This window comes from Mirounga leonina, unplaced genomic scaffold, assembly GCF_011800145.1.
Source record: "Mirounga leonina isolate KUSES-001 unplaced genomic scaffold, KU_Mleo_1.0 Mir_173, whole genome shotgun sequence".
Taxonomy (NCBI): Eukaryota; Metazoa; Chordata; class Mammalia; order Carnivora; family Phocidae; genus Mirounga; species Mirounga leonina.
The window spans coordinates 69,213,766-69,235,921 of record NW_023270447.1 but is presented as its reverse complement, the minus strand read 5'-3'; the positions used below and the strand labels follow the sequence as shown (position 1 = coordinate 69,235,921).

Sequence of the window (22,156 nt, the reverse complement as noted above, 5' to 3'; positions counted from 1 at the left end):
CCGCCCTTGGGCTCCCAACAATTTTCTGTCTTTTCTTTGAGAATAAATTTATTGTTTTCATTATAAAGGCAACTGAACGGCATTGCAGAGAATCGAAATCAGGGAAACAAAGACAAAAACCAGATCGGTTCCAGCCACCTCTCCCAGCCCTCCCTCTGGGTGTGGTTCCCTGCAGCTTGCTTTTTCTGACGCAGGTTTTTATTTTTGCCTCCTTGTAATCATAGTGTCCGGACAGTTTTGGGTCCTGCTCTCTCCCATTTGCTTCGTTAGGAGCTCATTCCTCTGCGGCCACGGGGTCTGGGCAAATCTCAGTTTTTAATGGCTGTGGGATGGTCTAGGGATGGGGGTGGGACAGAGTTGCCGAACCGCACCCTGCTGTCCTGCGGTGGGCAAGGCTAGTCACATGCCGCCCTGGGCTGCCTGTCGTCTTTGTGTCGGTTTGTCTATACCTAGACCTCCCCAGGTGCCAGGGCCTGCCACCTTCCTCAGTGGCCCTTTGTGGAGCTTACAAGGCTGGCCTCAGGGGCCATCGTCCTGGGAAAGGGTCATGGGCAGATCTGGATTCAAATCTAGACTTGGCTCTGGGACCTCAGGCACGTCACTTAACCTCTCTGGACCTCAGTTTCCTCATGTGTTTCATGGGTCTATTGCAACAGTAAAATAACGGCTGTAAAAATCCCGACACAGTTCCTGGCCCATTGTAAGTGCTCAAGAAAAGGTAGTGGATATTATTGTATCTTTTCATTCTATGGAGAGTTTCTGAGACCATGTTGGGCTAGGTGCTGGAATGGCAAAGGTGAACGGGTGAACGAGCACTAGTTATAACTCTGAGGAGCTCACAGTCTGGCGGGGAAGTCACCCAGGGAAACAGATAGCCACACCAGGGTGCGATCGGCCCTGTAGTGCTGGACCAGATCTGGGTGGCATCCAACTCCATTACTTGCTAGCTGTGTGACTTTGGGTAAGTTGGTCAACCTCTCTGAGCTGTAGTTTCCTCTTCTGTTAATTGCACATCTCATAGGGGCATCGGGAAGACTCAGTGACATGATGCATATGACATACTCAGCACAGTGCCTGGCACGTAGTAGGTGTTGAAATCAATGGTAGCTGCCATTTTATTGTTATTGTTATTGTTATTGTTATTCCCATATACAAGGTGCTGTTGGGAACACAGAGGAAGTGACTGACTGGGGGTTCAGGGAAAGCTCCGTAGAAGAGGGAACACTTGAGCTGGGTCTTGAAGGATGAGTAGAAGTTCACCAAGTGGGAAAGGACACTCTAGGTAAGGAGCCTGTGATTCCAGGTTGCAATCTGTCAATGAGGGGTTTGTTCTTTGGGGGGGATTAAGGCATTGTGTTCATCCCAACTTTCTTGCGTGCCCTCACTGCTTCCCTCTGGGTCTGTCCCGGAGGCCATGTGCACTCACCCTCCTGCGACAGCGCCCACCTGTGACTCCATGTCCTGGTGGCTGTGGGTTCCTGCTCTGTGTCCCCATCTGTCCATGTTTGGGACCACAGGTCTGTGTCTGTCATGTGTGTCCAAGTGTGGTGCTGTCTGCATGTTCCTGTGACCGTGTTCGTCTGCGTGGGGATCCTGAGGTCCTCCTGGGCCACATGGTGGTGGGGGGGCGGTGAGCTGCATGTTTCCTTGGCCTCCAGCTCCCAACAGGATAGCCAGGCCTCCTTGGTGACTCTCCTCCGTGTCCCAGCTCAGCGCCTCCCTGCCTCTCCCCTCCATCCCATTCTCCAGGGGCCTCCTAATGGGTGTCCTCCCACCTCCTCTCCTGGCCTTTCCGGTCCCGTCCACACTCAGCAGTTGGAGGGGTCTTTCTAAACCACAGATTCTGCCCCATCACCCATTGCTTCAAGTCCAGACCCCAGGCTTAGGATTTCATCAGCTTTCTAGGTCAGGCCCTGGCTGCTGGCTCCAGCCTCATGTCCCCTTTCCCAGTCCACACCAGAACGCTTAGCTCCTCGCACGTGTGTTGCTTCTCACCTCTGGGCCTTTGCTCAGGCTGCTGCTTCTGCCAGGAATGCTCCCCACTCCTTTGTTGCCTGGCTCACTCCCACTCATCCTTTAAGACCCAAAGCAGGTATGACATCGACTGGGAAGTCCTCCCTGATCCTTTTTTCCATCCTGGGTCAGGTCCCTGGCTCTGGGTTGCTCATCCCTTACTGGGGGGGGGGGGGGGGAGAGGGGAAGGAGCAAGTGATTTGCCCCAGATCACACAGCTGGTGAGTTGGAGCCAAGATTTGAACCCAGGTGCATTGGGCTTTAAACAAAGCAGGCTGTTCCACGGTCCAGGTGAGGTGATCGGTGATCGTAGCTGGGACTCGTGGAGAGGAGTGGGTGGATTTGAGGGAGAATTTGGAAACGCAGTCCTGGGGATTTGGCTGGTGGTGGATCAGAGCTGCGAGGGAAGGGTGGGGACGTGTTGGGGATCCATGTGTGTCTGTGGCAGAAGCGTCTGGGCAGATGGGGATTCCCGCTCACAGTCAGGAATGGCTCCAGGGGGTGCACATCTTAGGGGAAGACCCAGTCCAGTTTAGGCTTGCTGAGTCTGAGCAGCCCACGAGACAGCAAAAGGGAGGTAGCTGGAGGGTGGGCCTGAGCTCCGGGGACAGGCCTGGTCTGGGGGTGGAGACTTGGGGCTTGGCCAGTATTTAAAGTCCTAGAGTGGATGGGCCACCCAGGGATGAGGTGGGTGGGGCAGAGGACCGTGGTCCGTGGGTGGGAGCTCTGGGAGGCACTGAGATAAGGAGCCTGGGGTCACGGCACAGAGCTTCACAGAGGGTCCAGGCAGCATGAGGCCAGGAAGGGTCAGGCTGGAAGGTCCTTGGTGGCATGTAGCAGGTCTCAGGCGAAAGTTCTTTTTTTGCAGAAGCTTGTAGGTCACATGGCTCCTTCCTCCACTTAGCTCGGAGCTCCTGGATGGCAGGGCTCCCCCGTATGCCTCGGGTTCCCCAGCTCTGGGCCCAGTGTGGCCCAGAGGATGTATCCAGAACGACTGGATGGGCGGATGGTGGATGGGCCCGCTGTTTTCAGAAGCAGCGCTAGGTGTTTCATTCATCCATCTCTGCAACTTTCTTCACCTTGCAGAGCAAGAAAAACGAAATGGCGGTGTGCTCGCCCCGCTGTAAGGGTCAGGGCTGTGTGTCTCACGGCTCATAGCAGTCTCGGCTTCTCTCTGGGGCTTGAAGACAGGCTGGCACATCCTGCGCAACCAGCAGCATGTCTCTGCCTGTCCCCACAGGACCACGCAGCCGTAGCCCACCTGGCTCCTCCGCCCCTGCCCCCATCCCTGCCCTGCGCTCGGCCCGCAGACTGCTGCTCCCTCTGACCTCAGTCCCCTTGGCTCTGTAGCCTCCTGACGCCTTCTCCCCACCAGCATTCCGACCCAGCCCCTCAGCAGGCATTCAGCGTGCCCCTGCCTGGCTGGTCCCTCACTACCTCCCCTCTCTGGCTCTCTTTTTGGAGCCTGAAGGTAGCGGTTCAGGGACCCGAACCTGCCTCGTGCTTCCAGACATCCATGCCTCTGCTCAAGCCGTGGCCTTCTGCCGTGTCCACCTGTCCTAAACACACACCTGCCCAGTCTCCTGCTTAAAACCCCTCCCTTAAGACAAGGTCTGAGCAGCTTAGCCCAGCCCTCCCCACCCTCCCCACCTTCCCCACTCACCTCTGGCGATGGCCCACCACGTCGTGCAGGTCCCAGGGTTGCACAGGGGCATTCCCACTCCACAGGCTTGCTGGGAGGCTCCCCTGAGATAGTCCTGAAGTGTACCTAGCAGTGGGCCTGACACCCAGTAGGAGCTCGGCAAATGGTCATCCCCTCCCCGCCTTCCCTGCATTTGACACACAGTAGGTGTATGCCAGGGCGGGGGGCACAGACTGAATCATTACATTACTACGCCCAGCCAGAGAAGGACGTGGAGAAATTAAGCAGAGACCGTGGGGATCAGATTAAGTGGCCCAGGGCAGACCCTTCCCTTCTGTGGGCCTGTTTGTCCAGCCAGGGTGAGGGGCCATCCCTGCCCTCCCAGGGGCCTGACAAGCAGCAGAGAGGATGCTCTATCCCAGCCATGGGACCCTAGGCCTGCCACCTTCTTCCCCATACCTCCCTGACCAAGGTGGGCTTTTGGGAAGCCCGAACTTGGCATTGAGCTGAAGAGGAGGAGGTGAGGGTAGCTCCCCGAGAACTCCGAGGAAGAGCTGGTGCAGTAGGCAGTCCTGGGCCAGGGCAGGAATGCGCAGAGCAGCCTGTTTCTCACCCCATTTCACAGATGAGGAGAACTGAGTCTCTGAGAGCCAATGCTCAACATTGCAGTGCGGTGCTCCCTTCGGTCTCCCCGTCCTTGTGGCCTGGAGCAAAGGGCTTCCCTCTGCAAAATGGGGATGAAACTGTTCCCTGCTTCCTGAGGAGAATGCCAGTGGGGACAGAAGAGCTTTGTAAACTGTTGAATTGTGTGTGGTTGTCTTGAATTCTGATTATCATTCCTTCATTTATTCATTCTGTCATGCAACTCATGTTGTTGGTCACCTCTGGGCCTGGCTGCTGGGGATACTGAGATGGGTAAGACAGGTATATCCAGTTCCTGGGTTCCCTTCACGCTTTCCCTGGTGGACAACAGCTGGGAGGGACAGACAGGTCCTAAGGCTGCTGGATGAGTGGGTGCCGGACCCCGGGGCTGTGCCCATTGTATCCTAAGACAGGGCATATTCACGAGCCTGCAGTCAGGATGCCTTGTCTTTCCCCTGAACAGCTAAGGGACCGATCAGCTGGACTTTGGAGTCAGGCAGATTAGAGCGGGAATCTCAGCTCTGCTTACTTGCTGTGTGACCTTGACCAAGTCACTCCACCTCTCTGACCTTCAGTTTCAATTATAAAATGGGGATGGTGAGAGAACCTGGCTTTGAGTGTTGGTGTGCCTGGCACCAGGTAGGCAGTTGGTAAATGGCAGCCTCCTTACTGTCATTATTGTGTTGAGGTCTTTCTGAGAAAGGGATCTGGAACAGTCAGGGAGAACTCCAGGCAGGAAGTGTTTCTTAGTGTCGGGCTGTGAGGGAAGGGCAGCCTGCTGTCTGTGGGTAGAGGGAGCAGGAGAGCCCTTAGAGGGCAGGGGCTGTCCCAGCCACCCCAGAGGAGGCTACTCTGACCCTCAGCCTGGCCAGGCTCAGATCCCAAGTGGCCGCCAGGCTGGGAATGAAGGGCAAAGGTGATTTCGTGTAGGGATCCAGCCATTTGCATGTGGTTATTTGCTCAACCAAGTACTGGGGTTTGCAAAGCAAATTCCCCAGTGGAAATGGCTTGAGCAAATCCGATTTCTAGTTTGACTCTGGCACCCAGCCCTGTCATCTTGGACAGGTCCCTCCGCCTCTCTCCAAGCCTCAGTTTCTTCACCTATAAAATGGCATAATAATACCTCCTGTGCCTATTTCTCAAGTAAAGATTACAAGGATAATCTATATCAAAAGTCTTTATTAAGAGTGTTGAGATTAGATTGTATTGAGAGTTTTCTCCTAAAACCCTCTGCCTGCAGTTCCACTAGGGGCTCCTCGGGGTTCTCAGACCAGGAAGAGAGGTCGAAGACACTTCTCTTTGGCCTTGCCTGTCAAAATAAAACAGTTGCACTTAAGCAACAATGCTAGTAGGTATTTAGTAATTTCTGTAAGAGAGAGATCAATAGGATTTTGATGGAGAGCAAGACTATTCGGGATGGTCCCTCTAAGTCACTTCTTGACTTACTCTCTCGGGTTGCAGGAAGACTGGAACCCTCTAGAAGAGTAAAATAGCTCTGGAGGCCCATCCTTGACGCTCCCCTGTTGAATGGCCTTCTAATTGCACAGGCCTGCCATGGAACTTGCTAGAGATGAGGGCCACCAGTAGATCGTCACATAATTCTAATGAAGAGCCCCAAACTGCCCTAGCCGCAGGCCTCCCCAAGTCCCTCCTTAAGCACAGTGTGCTGACACATCCTTGTAGGTAAAATGTTGCATGTGTCCATGCTTGTTTCTTGAAGACAACTTTCTAGAGGTACAATTTCTTGGGTCAAAGGGCAGTAATCATTTGGGTCTCTGTAAACCATTGTGCCAAATTACCCTTCATAGTGGCCGTATCTGATGACCCAGACTGCCCCCTTGTTCTGATGAAGATGCCTGCCCTCAAGGGGGCGGTGGTCAGAAGGGCAGGGATCAGGGTTGGGCAGTTGCCTCTGTTCTGTGGCCATTTACAAAGTTGCCCCAAGACTCTCCAGTGTGTCTCTGGCAGGAGTGGGGGTGGAGTGGGGGTGGGGGGCTTCTTTGTGAAATCCATGGTCCATGGGGTGGGTTCTGCAGCCTTGGGCCCTTCTCGGGGATGGGGATTGGTCTGCCCGCATCAGGGTGATGGGGGGACTGAGTGCTAGCTAGCTGGTCTGTCTCTGACCTTTGCCTTCTGGGGCCCGCGGAGGGAGACACTGAATTCCTGACTTTTCAGCCTGGAGGCGCGGTTGCCCGGGCCTGGGAGGGGGCCTGCTCTGCGGTAGGGTGAGGATCCCACGGGGGCGGGGGTTCCAGACACTGGGCCAGACTTGAGTGGGCATGGCTGATGGGAGCTCGCCCCAGGCGGCTGGGGAGGGTCCCTATGACAGTCGCTTTCTCCCCGCAGGATGGCCGAGCCTCGATTTAACAACCCCTACTTCTGGCCCCCTCCTCCCACCATGCCCAGCCAGGTAAGACCGAGCGTCGCCCTCCGGCCGCCCTCTCCGTCTTGGAGCTGCTCCGCTTTGCCCCGGGGCTTGGGCCCGGCCTGCGGGGCTCGGGGCTCCCGGCTTGCGGGGGACCGGCGGCCCGCGGAAGGGGCCGGACGCGGTCCCAGCCCCCTCAGTGCCTCTCCTCTCCCGCCCGCAGCTGGACAACCTGGTCCTGATTAACAAGATCAAGGAGCAGCTGATGGCGGAGAAGATCCGGCCGCCCCACCTGCCGCCCACGTCGGCCTCGTCGCAGCAGCCGCTGCTGGTGCCGCCGGCGCCGGCCGAAAGCAGCCAGGCCGTCATGTCGCTGCCCAAGCTGCAGCAGGTGCCGGGGCTGCACCCGCAGGCCGTGCCGCAGCCCGACGTGGCGCTGCACGCGCGGCCGGCCACCAGCACCGTCACAGGTACGGCGGGCCGGGAGGGGGCGGGGCCGGCGAGGGCGGGGCGGGCGAAGGGGGCGGGGCGAAGGGGGCGGGGTCCTCCCAGGACCGCGCCCCCTAAGTCGCCGGGACCTGGGCGGGGGCGCTGCCTGCTGGGAGAAGAGCCCTGACCAGACATGTTGGGGGTGAACGAAGGGGCCCCTATGCCGGGAGAGGTTGGCTGTTAACGACCGCAGTGGAGAGGGAGAGGGAACAGCATGTGCAAAGGGTTCTGTGTGTAGAAAGCCCTAGTAGGATGGTCCGCCCGGGTGGGAGGGGCAAATGATGATGGTGATGATGGTGATGATGATGGTGATTACACTCATAATATGGCAGCTGGTTCCAGGTGAGCGCCTGTGTGTGGCCAGCAGTGTTCATTTATTACTCCCAGCAGCCCTGTGCGGTGGGCACTGCTAGTTATTAGGTTGAACAGTTGGCCGGTTTTGACTTCGGAAACAACAGTTTCGTGCTCACCCTGACGTCTCCATTTAACAGATGAGGAAACTGAGTCAGAGTTGCACAGGCAGTGTGGTTCCAGAGCCCGGGTGTTAATGACCCTTGGCTCTAGCTGGTCTCTAGAGAGGAAGCAGACCAGATGTGAAGGGCCCTGTGGGCCAGGCTGTGCAGTTTGGACTTTACCCTCGGGCAGTGCGGAGCCATGGAAGATTTTTTTTTCCTAAAGACCTATTTATTTGACAGAGAGACACAGCGAGAGAGGGAACACAAGCAGGGGGAGTGGGAGAGGGAGAAGCAGGCTTCCCGCCGAGCAGGGAGCCCGATGCGGGGCTCGATCCCAGGACCCTGGGATCATGACCTGAGCCGAAGGCAGACGCTTAACGACGGAACCACCCAGGCGCCCCGCCATGTTAGATTTTTACGTCGGGGAGGGGAATGCTCAGATTTGGGTTGCAAAGCTGGGTCTGGCTGGGAGGTGGGGACTGGCTTGCTGGGAGAGAGAAGGAGGCAGGGAGATCTGTAGGAGAGAGTGGTGGCCTGGATCAGGCAGTGGCCGTGGGGACTGAGAGAAGGGGACAGATCTGAGACTTGTTGAGGGGAATGGACAGGGCTTGGTGCTGGGCTGGCTGCAGGGGTGAAGAGGGAGAAGAACTGAGCGAACAGCCCAGGCACTGCCATGGAAGTGGAATCATAGGAGGAAACGCAGGGTAGGGAAAGAGGTGAGCTCAGTCTTGGGTAGGTTGAGACTGGGGTGTCGGGGACATCCTGAGGTGGTGTCATGTGGCCGGGGCTGCCTGGTGTCTACCTCAGAACCTGGTGGGCAGGCTCTCTCTGGAGGCCACTGCAGCCGAGCCTTTGTTCCTCCCCTGGCTCCACCCCTGCCTCCAGCTGGGCGCCTCTGCCTCTCTCCTCATTCCCCCATTTTCTCAGAGACGCCCAGGAATTATGGGACCCAGTGAGCCTCTGCAAGGCCCCAGCCCCACTCTGCACATCCCCCCTTATTATGATTTTATTAAATTTATTTTTTTCATTATAGAAGTAATATTAAAAAAGTAATATAAGCATATTAAGGGAAATTTGGAAAAAAGAGAAACTCAGGGAGAAAAACCCACTCATAATCCCCAGCTCCTAACCCAGCAGCTTAGGAGAGCCTTTTGGTTCATTTCCTTCCTTTTCCATCTTCTTTGTTTATTTTTTAATACGCGTGTGTGTTTTGCTGAGCTTGTCGTGGGGCTGTACCCATGACTTCACCTCACTTTTCCTACCCACCATTCTATCATAAGCATATTTAATGCTTTTTTTAATTATAAGGGTAATTCATAGTCCTTATAGAAAATGTAGAAATTGCAGACAAGCTGAAAAGTGAAAAAATTAGCCCTAGTCCTACAACTGTTAGCATTTTCATGTTTTCTCTTTAATTTATTTTGTTTTATCCTTTAATCACAGATATAAAAAAAATGGATGAATTCACCAGGTAAAAAATTCAAATAACATAGAAGCAGATAGACAAAGTATGAAAATCTCCTTTTACCAGAAAATTCTTCGTCCCTAGAGCATACCACAGTTTATACACAAATTTAATTGGGTGTGTCTTCTCAGATCTATTTCTGTGCATTAACACACACACATCTGTATTGTCTATTACCTACACAGGAAGCTTAGATGTGTGTTTTTTTTTTTTAATAGTTGGGTTCATACTGTCTACGATTTGCTTTTTCACCTGACGACAGCACATTTGGGGGTTCTCCACCACTGCATAGCATCTTTCTTGTTTTCATGCCTGCTCAGTCCTTCATAGTGAGGATGGGCTACATCTCTTTACACAGCCCCTGCTGAGGACAAATGGGTTGTGTCCGGTCTGGTCATATAGAAGGTCCTCATGTGCTCGTGTGCAAATATTTTTTTATGGACAATTTCTAGAAGTCACATTGCTTCATCAGAAGTTATGTATATTTGGGGCGCCTGGGTGGCTCAGATGATTAAGCGTCTTCCTTTAGCTCAGGTCCTGATTCCAGGGTCCTGGGACTGAACCCCACATCGGGCTCCCAGCTCAGCAGGGAGTCTGCTTTCTCCTTCTGCCTCTCTCCCCTGCTCATGTTCTGTCTCTCAAATGAATAAATAAAATCATAAAGAAAAAGAAGTTATGTATATTTGACATATTAATGGCTTCTGCCAATCAGCCCTCCATTGAGGGTGAAAATGCATACTCCGACCAGCAGTGGCTGACACGAACACTTGTCCATCTCTGGAGCTTACCTTTCTCAATGGTAGATTTTTGGTTTCTTTTTAAAAGAAGCATCCTTTTAGTAACATGAAAGATACCATTTTCATCTTTTTGTCTGCTTCACCTGATACTGTAAATGTTTCTAGTTCCCTCGTTTTTAAAAGAATGACTTTTATTACAACAGTTTATTTTTTTTCCTTTTCCCTTTTTTTTTTAAGATTTTATTTATTTATTTGACAGAGAGAGACACAGCGAGAGAGGGAACACAAGCAAGGGGAGTGGGAGAGGGAGAAGCAGGCTTCCCGCTGAGCAGGGAGCCCAATGTGGGGCTTGATCACGGGACCCTGAGATCATGACCTGAGCCGAAGGCAGACGCTTAACCGACTGAGCCACCCAGGCGCTCCTCCTTTTCCCTTTTTTAAAAGCTTTTATTTTTTTTTTAAGTAATCTCAACACCCAAGTGGGGCTAGAACCCACCACCCTGAGATCAAGAGTCAAACACTTGACTGAGTCAAACCTCTGACTGAGCCAGCCAGGCGCCCCTGTATTACAGAAGTTTTTTAAAAAGTTCATTGTCAAAGAATCAAAGTACAGTTAGGCCAAAATACTTAAAAAAAATTATTCCCAGTTGTGCTATCCATATCACTTTTGGTACATCTCCTTCTCCTACTTACTTTTTCTGTGCATACATATGCTGGTTTTGTTTGTTTGTTTCGTGTGTGTGTGTTTTGTTTTACAAACATAATTTTTTAATGGGCAGTTAATGTTCAGTGGAGAAGACTGATCACAACATATCGACCCCTTCCCTAATGTTGCATATTTCAGTTCCTCTAATTTTTTGCTATTGCAAATAACACAGTAGTGAACATCTTTGTGCTTTTTTCCTGTGGTTTAAAATATTTCCAAAGTGCCTCTGTTACCAACCCAATTTAGTCCTTCGGTGTGTCAGGCCTCTTACACATACACGGACTCTCATGTAGTCACCCCTGGGTAATTTATGAAGGGAAGAGGAGGCTTGGAAAGGCCTCTGCAGCTGCCTCCCCCGCCCTGTGTCTTCTGCAGGTCTCGGGCTCTCCTCCCGGACCCCGGCTGTGAGCACGTCCGAGTCGAGCGCGGGCACGGGTACCAGCACCCCGTCCACACCCACCACCACCAGCCAGAGCCGCCTCATCGCCTCGTCCCCCACCCTCATCTCAGGGATCACCAGCCCCCCCCTCCTGGACTCCATCAAGACAATCCAGGGCCACGGCCTCCTTGGCCCCCCCAAGTCCGAGCGTGGCCGCAAAAAGATCAAGGCGGAGAACCCAGGGGGGCCACCTGTCCTCGTAGTCCCCTACCCCATCCTGGCCTCGGGCGAGACTGCCAAGGAGGGCAAGACATACAGGTGGGGGTCTTGGCGGAAAGGGGGTCCACAAGGGCTTGGGCCAGAGCCGCACCAAGGGCTGCCCTAGGAGCCCAACAGCTGGGGCTGGAAAGAGGGGCCCCAGGGGCTCAGGGTGCGTGCCAGGTCCCGAGGAGCGGGGTTCTCCTGACAAGCCCCACCCGCAGCCCCTTCGCAGGTGGGCTAGGGCTGTCCTCCCATGCTTATGCAGGGCTGCTGGGGGGCCCAGCTCACCATAGCCTGGAGCCATGGGAGTCCTTTCCTCCTCCCTTCAAGCAGTATTCTCAGCCCTCAAGTGTGGATCATCCAGAGAGCGCTCAGAAAATGCCAATCCCAGGACCATACCTCCAGAAATTCTGATTTACTTTATTAGGCGGGGGACATGCAGAGGGCCAGTGATCCCTTTTTGAAAGCTCCCCAGATGCTTCTGACGTGTAGCTGGCAGGAGAACTTCTTATTCCGAGTGTTGTAGGCTGTGGCCCTGGGCACACGTCCCCAGGATTGCCAGGCCCCTCTCCCCTGGGAAGTGTAAAGCGCTCCCCTGCTTCTGTGAATGGAGCCCCCGGTGGAAGAGCCTTGGCCTCCAGATTGGAGGGTGTCGGGCTGGGAGCCTGCCCCCCGGCCTTCCCTGGTGGGCCTGTGCCCCCGGGGCTCCTCACAAGAAAGCTCTATGCTGGGCGCAGGGTCTGTGTGGTGCGGGAGGTCCCCTGCGCTTCCGGGCAGAGGGTGGGGGTCTTCCCAGGTGTGAACGCGCCTCATGCCCCACAGGTGTAAGGTGTGCCCGCTGACCTTTTTCACCAAGTCTGAGATGCAGATCCACTCCAAGTCCCACACCGAGGCCAAGCCCCACAAGTGCCCGCACTGCTCCAAGTCCTTTGCCAATGCCTCCTACCTGGCCCAGCACCTGCGCATCCACCTGGGCGTCAAGCCCTACCACTGCTCCTACTGTGATAAGTCCTTCCGACAGCTCTCCCACCTCCAGCAGCACACCAGGTGAGTGGCCTGCCTGGGGCTGCCCCCCGGCAGCTGGTCTCAGCTTGGCACCTGCGCTGGCGCATGGACCTGGTATGAGCAGGTGCCCACTGCCCTGACGGTCAAGACCAAACTCCTTTACTTGGCATTTGAGGCCTTTGATGGTGTGACCTTTGTAGACCTCACAGGCCTCTGCTGTCGCTACCGTGCCGCCCGTCCCACCGTTTCTCATCTGCCGTATCCTTTACCTGAAACACCCTCTCCCTTCTTTATCCTGTTTCTCTGGCCCTCTCCTAGCCATCTCTCCTTTTAGCTTCCTCCGGGAAGTCCTCCTGGGGCTCCACTAGGCCCCGTGCATGCCCATCAGAGCAATGGCAGGCTGTCTTGTATGTGTCACATTCTTTGTCCACCACCCCAAATATATTGGGGGCTCTTGAAAGCCAGGGCTTGGTCCCCTCCAGACCCATATCCCCAGCGTGTGGCCCGTAATAAGCATCTGGGTGTTTGTGGAATATTTGTGGAATAAGTCAAACTATCTTTTATAGGGCATACAATTCACATTTAACAAATATTTACAGAGCCTCTGCTCTAAGACAGGCATGGTTCTAGGTGCTGGGAACACAGCAGGTGAACAAAACAGACAAAAATCCCTGTCCTCATAGGCATATGATCTAGTGGAGTATGTGAAAGATTCAGAAATATAAATGCTTTAAGGAAAGACAGGTTTTTGCAAGGGAGTACGGACATCAGAAAGGCTGACTCGCCACTGCAAATAAAAATACCATAGGTATTTAAAGAAACAAACCAAAGGTTACCAAGATTGCAGTTCATCTCTTCAGAGAGAAACACAGCAGTTTTCCCCCCACCAACAATCATGTCTGTGAGCGCTGCTGTGTGTTGGCATATCAGCTTTGTGAAGGTCAAGGATACCGTTGTTTTTGCTGTGGAGCTTGTAACTTGCCAGAAGCGATCACGTTTTCTCTCTTTGGGGGACTGCTGTGAGACAGACCCTAGTTTTTCCTTTTAGGGTTTTTTAAAATTGTTGTTACTGTTGTGATTTATTTGGATATGCCCATTGTCTTGGTAGGCTTTATCACGGGGCGCGGAATGCCTTGTTTGTCTAGTTCTTGGACTCGGAGGCAGAATGCGCAGGTTTGATTGTAAGAGAGCAATGGCAGAGTGCGAGCAGGACAGGGCCTCTGTCCGTTCCCTCGGTCCTGTGCCTCCTGAGGCATAAGGATTGGACCATAGCATTTTGTTCCAGCAATTTTCTGATGTTTGTCATTGCTTTGATTTTTTTTTTTTTTTTTTTTTTAAGTTTGGCCAGCTTTCTGGACACAGGCCTATGTAACGAGGTGATGATTAATAAACAAAGTCTTCCTGGTTGTATGGCTATTAAAATCAGAGCACATGATGCTAAGGCTTCAGAGCTAACTTCTATCAGGAGACTTCACGGAACCCCTGGGTCATCATTTTAATCTGTGTGTGTGAAAAAATTTCTTAGGATATTATCTAAGACCAGAAACCTCGAACCATGCAGGTCAGTCTTGTCAGGTGGTACCTACATATCCTGTAATGGGAAGGGTGCCTTCTTTTTGCAGAATCCCCGTTTGTCAGCGTTTCAGACTGGCAGGAGTAACGTTTTCTGTAACCTTAAAGGCTGGGAATCCACAAGCCAGGGAGCAGATCCTGCGCAGCTTCCGACGGAGGCCACATCCCACGTGGGAAGGATGGTCCGTGTGTTTCACTGTCAGGCTTGTCATGCCTAATTAAATGAAATTTGTCTTTTAAATGTGACATTTCTGGCATGGTCATGGTTACAAATTTGATTTACCCAATTATACCCTGTTGGGAAGGAGGACAGATTCTTACTGACCCTATTTACCAACCTAACGGCCATAAGAGAAGATGACCCCAGGGAAGGCACTGTGAATATTTGTCGGCAATTGTTCTGAGCAGTTTTGTAGGCGGGGCCAGTAACATACTGTTTTCAACAGAACTGTTATTTTATTATTTTTTTTAAGATGTATTTATTTTAGAGAGAGGGAGAGAGTGGGGAGCAGGTGGGGGAGGGAGGGGCAGAGGGAGAGAGAGAGCATCCTCAAGCAGAGAAGCAGACTCGTCGCTGAGTGCACAGCCTGACCTGGGGCCCACGACCCCAAAGTCATGACCTGAGCCGAAATCAAGAGTCGGACGTTCAACCGACTGAGCCACCCAGGTGCCCCAATAGAACTATTATTTTAAAATTTCCTTGATAATTCATGAGTTTATATCTATGTTAAATTTTATAGTTTCCCTCCTCCCCCAGAATTCTGAAGGGTTAGTTGGAAAGGCACCATTTAAGGAATATTTTATTCCTGGTTCAAATATAGCCTCCCAAATTGAGGATTAGAGGTGTAGATCAAAGAAGAAAAAGGTCTTCTCATATCCCCTTTAGGAAATAGAAATGAACCCCACTTAAATCACTTTCATTCGGTTCGAGGTCCTAATACCTGTTCTGCTGACCTTGGGTAGTTCGTCCGGTCTGCCAAGTTGGCTGCTTCTGGACTGCAGACTCTCTCGGATCCTGCCTTGGCCTCAGGCAGTGTCTGGTCAAGGTGATGGTATCCGGGTGGAGGCCGCGTGCATTCATCTATTCCCTGGAGTCTGGAGAGCCAAATGCACGTGTTACAGTCCTCTACTGAGGCCATAATCTCTTGATGTCTTCTTTGGAAGACTGGACTTCTGACCTGAAGCAGAGGCCTTTAGGCAGGTGGGACAGGGAAGTGTTGGTAAGCCTGAATGACTGGTCCATTTATCGTAACAATGAACATTTATTGTAACAATCAACAATGTCAGAATGGAGGAGAATGGAGTCTTCCTTAAAATAGAATGCATGATCAATTTTACAGATTAAGAATGTATTTTAGGCAGCAAGGGCATTGACCCATCTTCGGGCTCTTTATCTCCTAAAGCACGTGTTAGGACTGTCACTAATTGATAAGTATAGTTAAATGTAGAAAAAACTTCTGTTTTTTTTTTTAAAGATTTTATTTATTTATTTGACAGAGAAAGACACAGTGAGAGAGGGAACACAAACAGGGAGTGGGAGAGGGAGAAGCAGACTCCCTGCCGAGCGGGGAGCCCGATGCGGGACTCGATCCAGGGACTCCAGGATCATGACCTGAGCTGAAGGCAGTCGCTTAACCAACTGAGCCACCCAGGCGCCCTAGAAAAAACTTCTCTAAGGACATTTCTTTTGATTTTTATTGTACCTGAAAATAAATTACTGGTTTTTTGTCTCCATTTAAAAAAAGTGCACAAATTGGGACGCCTGGGTGGCTCAGTCTTTTAAGCGTCTGCCTTCCGCTCAGGTCATGATCCAAGGGTCCTGGGATCGAGTCCCGCATCAGGCTCCTTGCTCAGCGGGGAGCCTGCTTCTCCCTCTTCTTCTGTCCCTCCCCCCTGCTTGTGCTCTCTCTCTGACAAATAAATGAAAGATTTTTTTAACAAAGTACACAAATATATATATTTATATTATATAGGATATATAATTCTATATGATATACTGTATATTTGTATAAATTACATATAATCAGATATATAAAATAAATATAAATATATAAGACATTTTCTGTATATATGTGTACACATAAAATATAAAATTAATACAGGGAGATCGAGCGTCTCTTCTTTTTTTTTTTTTTAGGAGAGGGGCAGAGGGAGAGGAAGAGAGAAAATCCCAAACAGACTCCGCACCCAGCACGGAGCCTGACACGAGGCCTGACACGGGGCTCGATCTCACAACCTTGAGATCATGACCTGAGCCAAAGTCAAGAGTTGGACGCTGGGCGCCTGGGTGGCTCAGTTGGTTAAGCGACTGCCTTCGGCTCAGGTCATGATCCTGGGGTCCCGGGATCGAGTCCCATATCGGGCTCCCTGCTCGGCAGGGAGCCTGCTTCTGCCTCTGACCCTCCCCCCTCTCATGTGCTCTCTCTCTCTCATTCTCTCTGTCTCAAATAAATAAATAAAATCTTTAAAAAAAAAAAAAAAGAGTTGGACGCTTAACTGACTGAGCTACCCAGGCGCTCCTGAGTGTCTCTTCTTTTGATTTGCCAGCGTTCTTACACTTGCATCTTCATAGAACAGCTCTCGCTCTAATGTTTGCTAATTCGAAATACAGAAAACACAAAAGGCTCGCTCATTCGGAGCACCACTCTTCTTACAAAGCAAAGAAGGAAATCTTTGGTGTTGCCTGGTGGCCGTCTAGAAAGGCCAAGAGCGTTTGGGTGTAAAAGATACTTTGATACTTTGGGGCCTGGATTTGAGAAGGCTGAGGGCACTAAGTGGACAGCCTAGGCAAGGTCTGAACATCGGTCTAATAGAAAATAAACACCGTAGCAAGTAGTGATAAGTATGAAGAATCATAGTTTTGGGGCACCTGGATGGCTCAGTCGGTTAAGCGTCTGCCTTTGGCTCAGGTCATGATCTCAGGGTCCTGGGATCGAGCCCTCTGTTGGGTTCCCTGCTCGCTGGGGAGCCTGATTCTCCCTCTCCCTCTGCCCCTCCCCCTGCTTGTGCTCTCTCTTGTGCTCTCTCTCTCATGAATAAATAAAATCTTAAGAAAAAAGAATCCCTAGCTTTTTTCAGAAGTAAACTTTTGTTTTAAAATATTAATCAAGACCATGACCAAAACAGCAACAAAAAATTAACCGGCCCGTGAAGGAGGATTATTTCCTGATCCAGGGATTGCTCTCTATTCCTGAAGACACACATTTTTTTCCTCTTGAGTGATTTGAGTGCATAATGGTGGGAAACGAAACAAGCAACATAAGAGGATCCTGTTAACATTAGAGACAAATGATTAGTCAGTAGACAGTGGCACCTATAATTAAACCAATGTGTCCTAACCCAGTGACAAAGAGGTGGATGTCCCACATGCCCAGAAGTCCTAGAATCTGTTAGACAAACAAAAAAAGCCAAATGCAAAGAAGCAACCAGATTCCAGGTTCCTTGTTTTCTCCCATTCCACGGAGACTCCTTCCTGCTTTTTGCTCCTTCACAGAGAACCAGTCAGGGCATCTAATCAAATCTGTCATTCAGGGGTGACTGCCAGTAATGACTGGAATAAAAGATCATGTCCAAGGCTGACCCAGCCCTGGTCACGTAATAGAAATGGACTTAGAAACAGGTTGAGCAAGATTACTCTGATTGTTGAGAAAGATGGGAGCATTTTGGGGGTAATGTGGTTCCTGGGAGCTGGAGCATTCTGGTGGGACCTCCTTCTGTGAAGAGAAGACACAGCAAGTAAAGAAAAGCAGGAGTCCGATGTGGGGCTCTATCCCAGGACCCTTCTCCTGCGCCTCAGAGGGAGGAAGGGGCTGTGGCCGTGAGGCTGTGGGAGAAGCTTGGCTGGGCGGGGGTGCCTGGCACTGCAGAGCGAGTGTCTGGGGCCCCAGGTGGGGCTGGGGCCGTCCAGGGGCCCCGATTTCAGTTCGGCTTCCCTGTGCCGCAGCTCGGCTTCCCTGTGTCGCCTGGGGTCCGTGGTGAGCTCCCCTTCACCGCACTTGTGGGAGCCAGGGCTGGGTGCTCCCCTACCGAGAAGATGCTCTGCAAGGACGGGACTCTGATGCGGGAATTGAGGACCTGGTCCTGACTTGCAAGTCAGGGACCGAAGAGCTTTGGGGCTCAGTGTCACTGGGAGCATGCAGCCTGGCCCCCCGTTCACCCAGCTGGCACTCGCCGGTGCCCCTTTGGAGCCAGCCCAGTGCTGGGGGGCACACACGAGGGCGGATCAGTGGCCAGAGGCAGGCTCTGGCCCAGAGGCACCCCACTGTGACCTGGGAGGCTGGTGGGTGTGGAAACTTCCACGAAAGAGTGAAGTAGGTGGGGGAGGTGGGGGAGGACCATCGGGGTCGGGTATTGAGGGGTCCGTAGCCCTCCCTAGAGATGGGGCAACAGCATGAGCAAAGGCTCGGAGGCCTCCTGGGGGATGCATGCACATTGCGGGGAAGTTGGAAGGATGCCATGCTGGGGAGAGCAGTGGTGGAGGGGGAGGCTTTAGAAACCAAGGCCTTAAATGCCGGGGCACGGGGTTTGGAAAAGGGAGAGACTATGGAGGTTGCCAGGCAGGGCCACGACAAGGTCGGATCCCCACACTGCTGCAGTGGTGGATGGAGGCCAGGGAGGAGGCCAGGCAGCCATGACACTTGGACCGGAGGAGGCCGGAGGGCAGTTTCCCTTTCAAGAGGGCTTGGCTGGGTCCCTGGGGAAGAACCTAAAGTCCTTTGGAAGGTGCTCGGTCAGTCGGTCAATAAATGTTCGTGCGGTATGGATGACATTGGTTATGTTGAGCACACTACTGTTGACAGTGACTGACCTGAGAGAAAGAACTCGCTTTCCTTCATTCAGTCCATGACTCCCTATGTCCATGACCCGTCTTTGAGGCTGACACCCAGAATTGTGCGGGTAGAATATGGGTTCTCAACACCAGGCCAGCCCAGCTCCACTTGGCAGGTCTCTGTGCAGCCTGTGGGTGGGGCTGGCCTTGCACCTGAGCCTGGGCCCTGTGCTTGCCCTCGGATCCCTGTCTCGTAGAGGAAACAGGAGGGGCAGCCTCCCCTGCCGAGGGTGCAGCGGGGGCACGGGCGTGGCGGGCAGGATCGTCAGTCAGACGAGGTTGCCTGATGAGAAATGGATCTCCAACCAGGATGGAGGGTGCATAGGAGCGGCGAGGGGAGGCCAGAGCACATGGTGAAGGGCCTTGAGTGACACACTAAGGAATCCGGACCCTATCCGTGTTCATAGCGGGCAGCCAACGTCTTGTCGATGGCAGGGACGGTTCTTTATTCCAGCCTATCTGGCACGAGGCCTGCTGCGACAGGGACCTTAGTTTGTTTGATGAGCGGGTTGACCGGCAGAGCAGCCCAGTCAGCGAGGTGGCCTGGGGCATTAGGGGAGGGAACCTACACCGAGCGGCCAGGGCCGGATTCTCCCTCCACCTGATGCTCGGCGGCAAAGGAGACAAACAAGGTTCAGGCCAGCCCACATTCTGCTGCCCACCTGCTCGGCAGAGAGGGTTTGCCAGACAGGTGGCGGGAGACAAGTGCAGGCTGATAGTGGGAGGCTCGCGTGGAGGACGGGGCTCCCACACGTGTGCCAGGCACCTCGTCTGGGCCCAGCTCCGTCCTCACCTGGCCTGTCAGACAAGCATGAGCAGCGCCACAGACTTGAACAGAAAATACAGCCAGCAGCGTCACTCTGGAGTCAGCCTCCCAGGGAGGCTGGCCCTGACCACCCTGTTTAAAATTGCCACACACACACACACACACACACACACACACATACGGGGCTTTCATGCTCCCCCCACCTTATTTATTTTCTTCTCACAGCACTTATTACATTCTACGTGGGATTTACTTACTTCGTTCATGTTTGTTGTTTGTTTCCACGAGGCAGTGGTTTTTGTCTGTTTTGTTCACTCCAAGTACCGAGCGTGGTGCCTGGCACATGGGTGCCCCACGTAATAAACATTGCAGGTGTTTCCTGAGCACTGACTTTGTGCCAACACTCAGCAAAGCCTCTGAGCATATTTTTATGCCCATTTTGCAGATGAGCAAACTGAGGCTTGGTGGTTTTTTCCCCCCAGGTCACCAAGCTAGTAGAAGGTGGAGCCAGGATGAGAACCCAGGAATGGGAGGGGGCAGAGGGGCTGAACTGCAGGGCCTCCCTGTCCTGCATTCTCTCAGTAGCTGGGGTGACCAGGTTACCATCCTAGACATGTCTCTGATGTGGGGACAGGGCAGGAGACAGAAACTGGGTGCCAGTTAGAGAGAGAGGCTTCCTTCTGAGGGAAAGAGGCAAGGTGGACAGGGAAGTTCCTGGCAAAGTGGTGGATCTGTGTTCTTTTCAACGGTGGTCTGCGGGTGGGTTTTGAAGAAGAGAGGGACAGAAAGCAATCTGAGCAAGCCCCTGCTGTTTAGCTGGAGGTTTGGGCCAGGTCTCTGAGTGGATGCTGGTGGTGGGTTGGGTTCAGCAGGGACCTTTGGGGAGCAGGAGGACTCTGGTCACAGACTGGCAGACTGGGAGACCAGAGGAGGAAGGAGAAGAAGAAGCTCTTGCCAGGTGCTCTCTGGAGAGTGTGGGGAGTGGAGACTGGGAGGCTTGGGAGCTGGATATATGGTGCAGGCCATCCAAGGCCTTGGGGGCTGGAGCTGGCCGGGTTGTCTGTCAGGGACTCCACCTCACTGGGCTGCCCATTGCAGAATCCACACAGGCGACAGACCCTACAAGTGCCCACATCCTGGCTGCGAAAAGGCTTTCACTCAGCTCTCCAACCTTCAGGTGAGTGCCAGCCTGCCTCTTGCCTGCCTCTTGCCTGCCCCCCTGCAGAGGGAGCAGAAGGGGGTGGGGTGGGGCTGGGGGAGCCCCACCTGGCTCCTCACTCCCTGCTGTGCTCCCCACAGTCTCACCAGCGCCAGCACAACAAGGACAAGCCCTACAAGTGTCCCAACTGCTACCGGGCCTACTCGGACTCCGCCTCCCTGCAGATCCACCTCTCGGCCCACGCCATCAAGCACGCCAAGGCCTACTGCTGCAGCATGTGCGGGCGGGCCTACACCTCGGTGAGTGCCTGGGGCCCCTGGGGTCCCTGCGGAGCCTCTTCCTCTCCCTGGGCCTCAGCCTTCTCCTCATCAGATCTGTATTGATTCTCCCCATTCTCCAGACAAGGAAACTGAGGCCCAGAGAGGGGAAGTGACCCCGCAAGATCACGATGAGTGGCTGGCTGGGCCAGCGCTTCGGCTTCCCAGTTCTGTTTTTGGCTGCCCTGGGCCAAGTTCCCAGCCTCCTGGTGGCCTTTAGCCTGGCTTTCCCAGGCGTGGTTTCCTCCAGGCCCTGGAACACTCAAGGCAGTGGTGGGGGGCCAGGCATTCTGCTCTCCAGAGCCAGGGAGGGGAGGGGCCTCTCCACTGGGGAAGCTGCAACCCCCATCCTGGCCACAAGGGGGCACAGCGACTCGGCCCAGAGCTGCCTCACCCCAGGAAAGGCCTGCACAGTAAGTCATCTCATCCAGCCCCGTCCTGGGTGGGAATTTTCCTGCAGCAGAATCCTTTCAGCACCCACAAGAGGGAGCCCAGCAAGTCACTTAGGTGTGTGTGTTCAGTTAATGAAATATCCTGGTTAACAGAGCCCCAGGTAAACCCCCCCCCTCAAAAAAATCACTGAGCCTCAATTTCCCTATCTGTAAAACGGACGAGGTAACTGTTCTTACCTCACAGGGCTGTTGGCTGGCCCAGTCAGTGCCTAATAAATGTCCGCCAATTCACCATTGTTTATTTGCTCAGTGTTTACTGAACATTTGTGCCAGGAGCTTGGGCATCAGGATGAATCCAAGACACATTCTTTGCCCCCAGGGAGGTTGGAGTCTACTGCTGGAGACAGATATTAAACAAGTAACCACCAAATAAACATGGAATGACAAATAGTGGTAATTGCTCTCAGGAGGTTTGTCAGCCTTAGGGCATGCTAACATGTGGGCAGGGTACCTTCGCAGGGGGGCTGTCCCGGTGCCTTATAGGATGTTAGCAACGTCCTTGGCCTCTGCTCACTAGCAGCCCCCTCCCTGAGCTCTGGCAACCCAAGATGTTTCCAGATGTTGCCAAATGTCCTGGGGCCAGGGTGGAGCCGCCTCTGACTGAGAACCACTGGGCTGAAGGACCATAGGTTGATAAAGCAGCGGGGAGGCTGGAATGGATTTGGGAAGGGGACGCAGGTCTGGGTAGGCTGACTGAGGGGGTAACAACATTTCAGTGGAGCCTTGAAGGGTAAGGAGAGTGAGACCCTTCCAAGCAGGGGAACGGTGAGTGCAAACACCCTGAGGTGGAACAAACATGGCGCGGTCCAGGAACTGAAGGAAAATTAGGTCACATGGGGCTGTGAGGCCCTGTTAGGGAGTTTGGATACGTGCCAGGTGGAGCGGGAAGCCACTGGGGGGAAG

The 22,156-nt window shown here is 53.2% G+C and overlaps 1 protein-coding gene across 1 annotated transcript in view; it reads left to right on the top strand.

Moving 5' to 3' along the window:
• The window catches only part of ZNF362 (zinc finger protein 362), a 38,091-nt gene that overhangs the window by 12,079 nt on the left and 3,856 nt on the right, over positions 1-22,156 (top strand). Inside the window, exons 2-8 of the mRNA XM_035019168.1 lie at positions 1,157-1,282; positions 6,644-6,707; positions 6,886-7,132; positions 10,890-11,211; positions 11,977-12,201; positions 20,424-20,502; positions 20,625-20,783. Coding sequence (XP_034875059.1) covers positions 1,245-1,282; positions 6,644-6,707; positions 6,886-7,132; positions 10,890-11,211; positions 11,977-12,201; positions 20,424-20,502; positions 20,625-20,783 — 1,134 coding nt within the window. The 5' untranslated portion in view covers positions 1,157-1,244. The remainder of the gene's footprint in view (positions 1-1,156; positions 1,283-6,643; positions 6,708-6,885; positions 7,133-10,889; positions 11,212-11,976; positions 12,202-20,423; positions 20,503-20,624; positions 20,784-22,156) is intronic.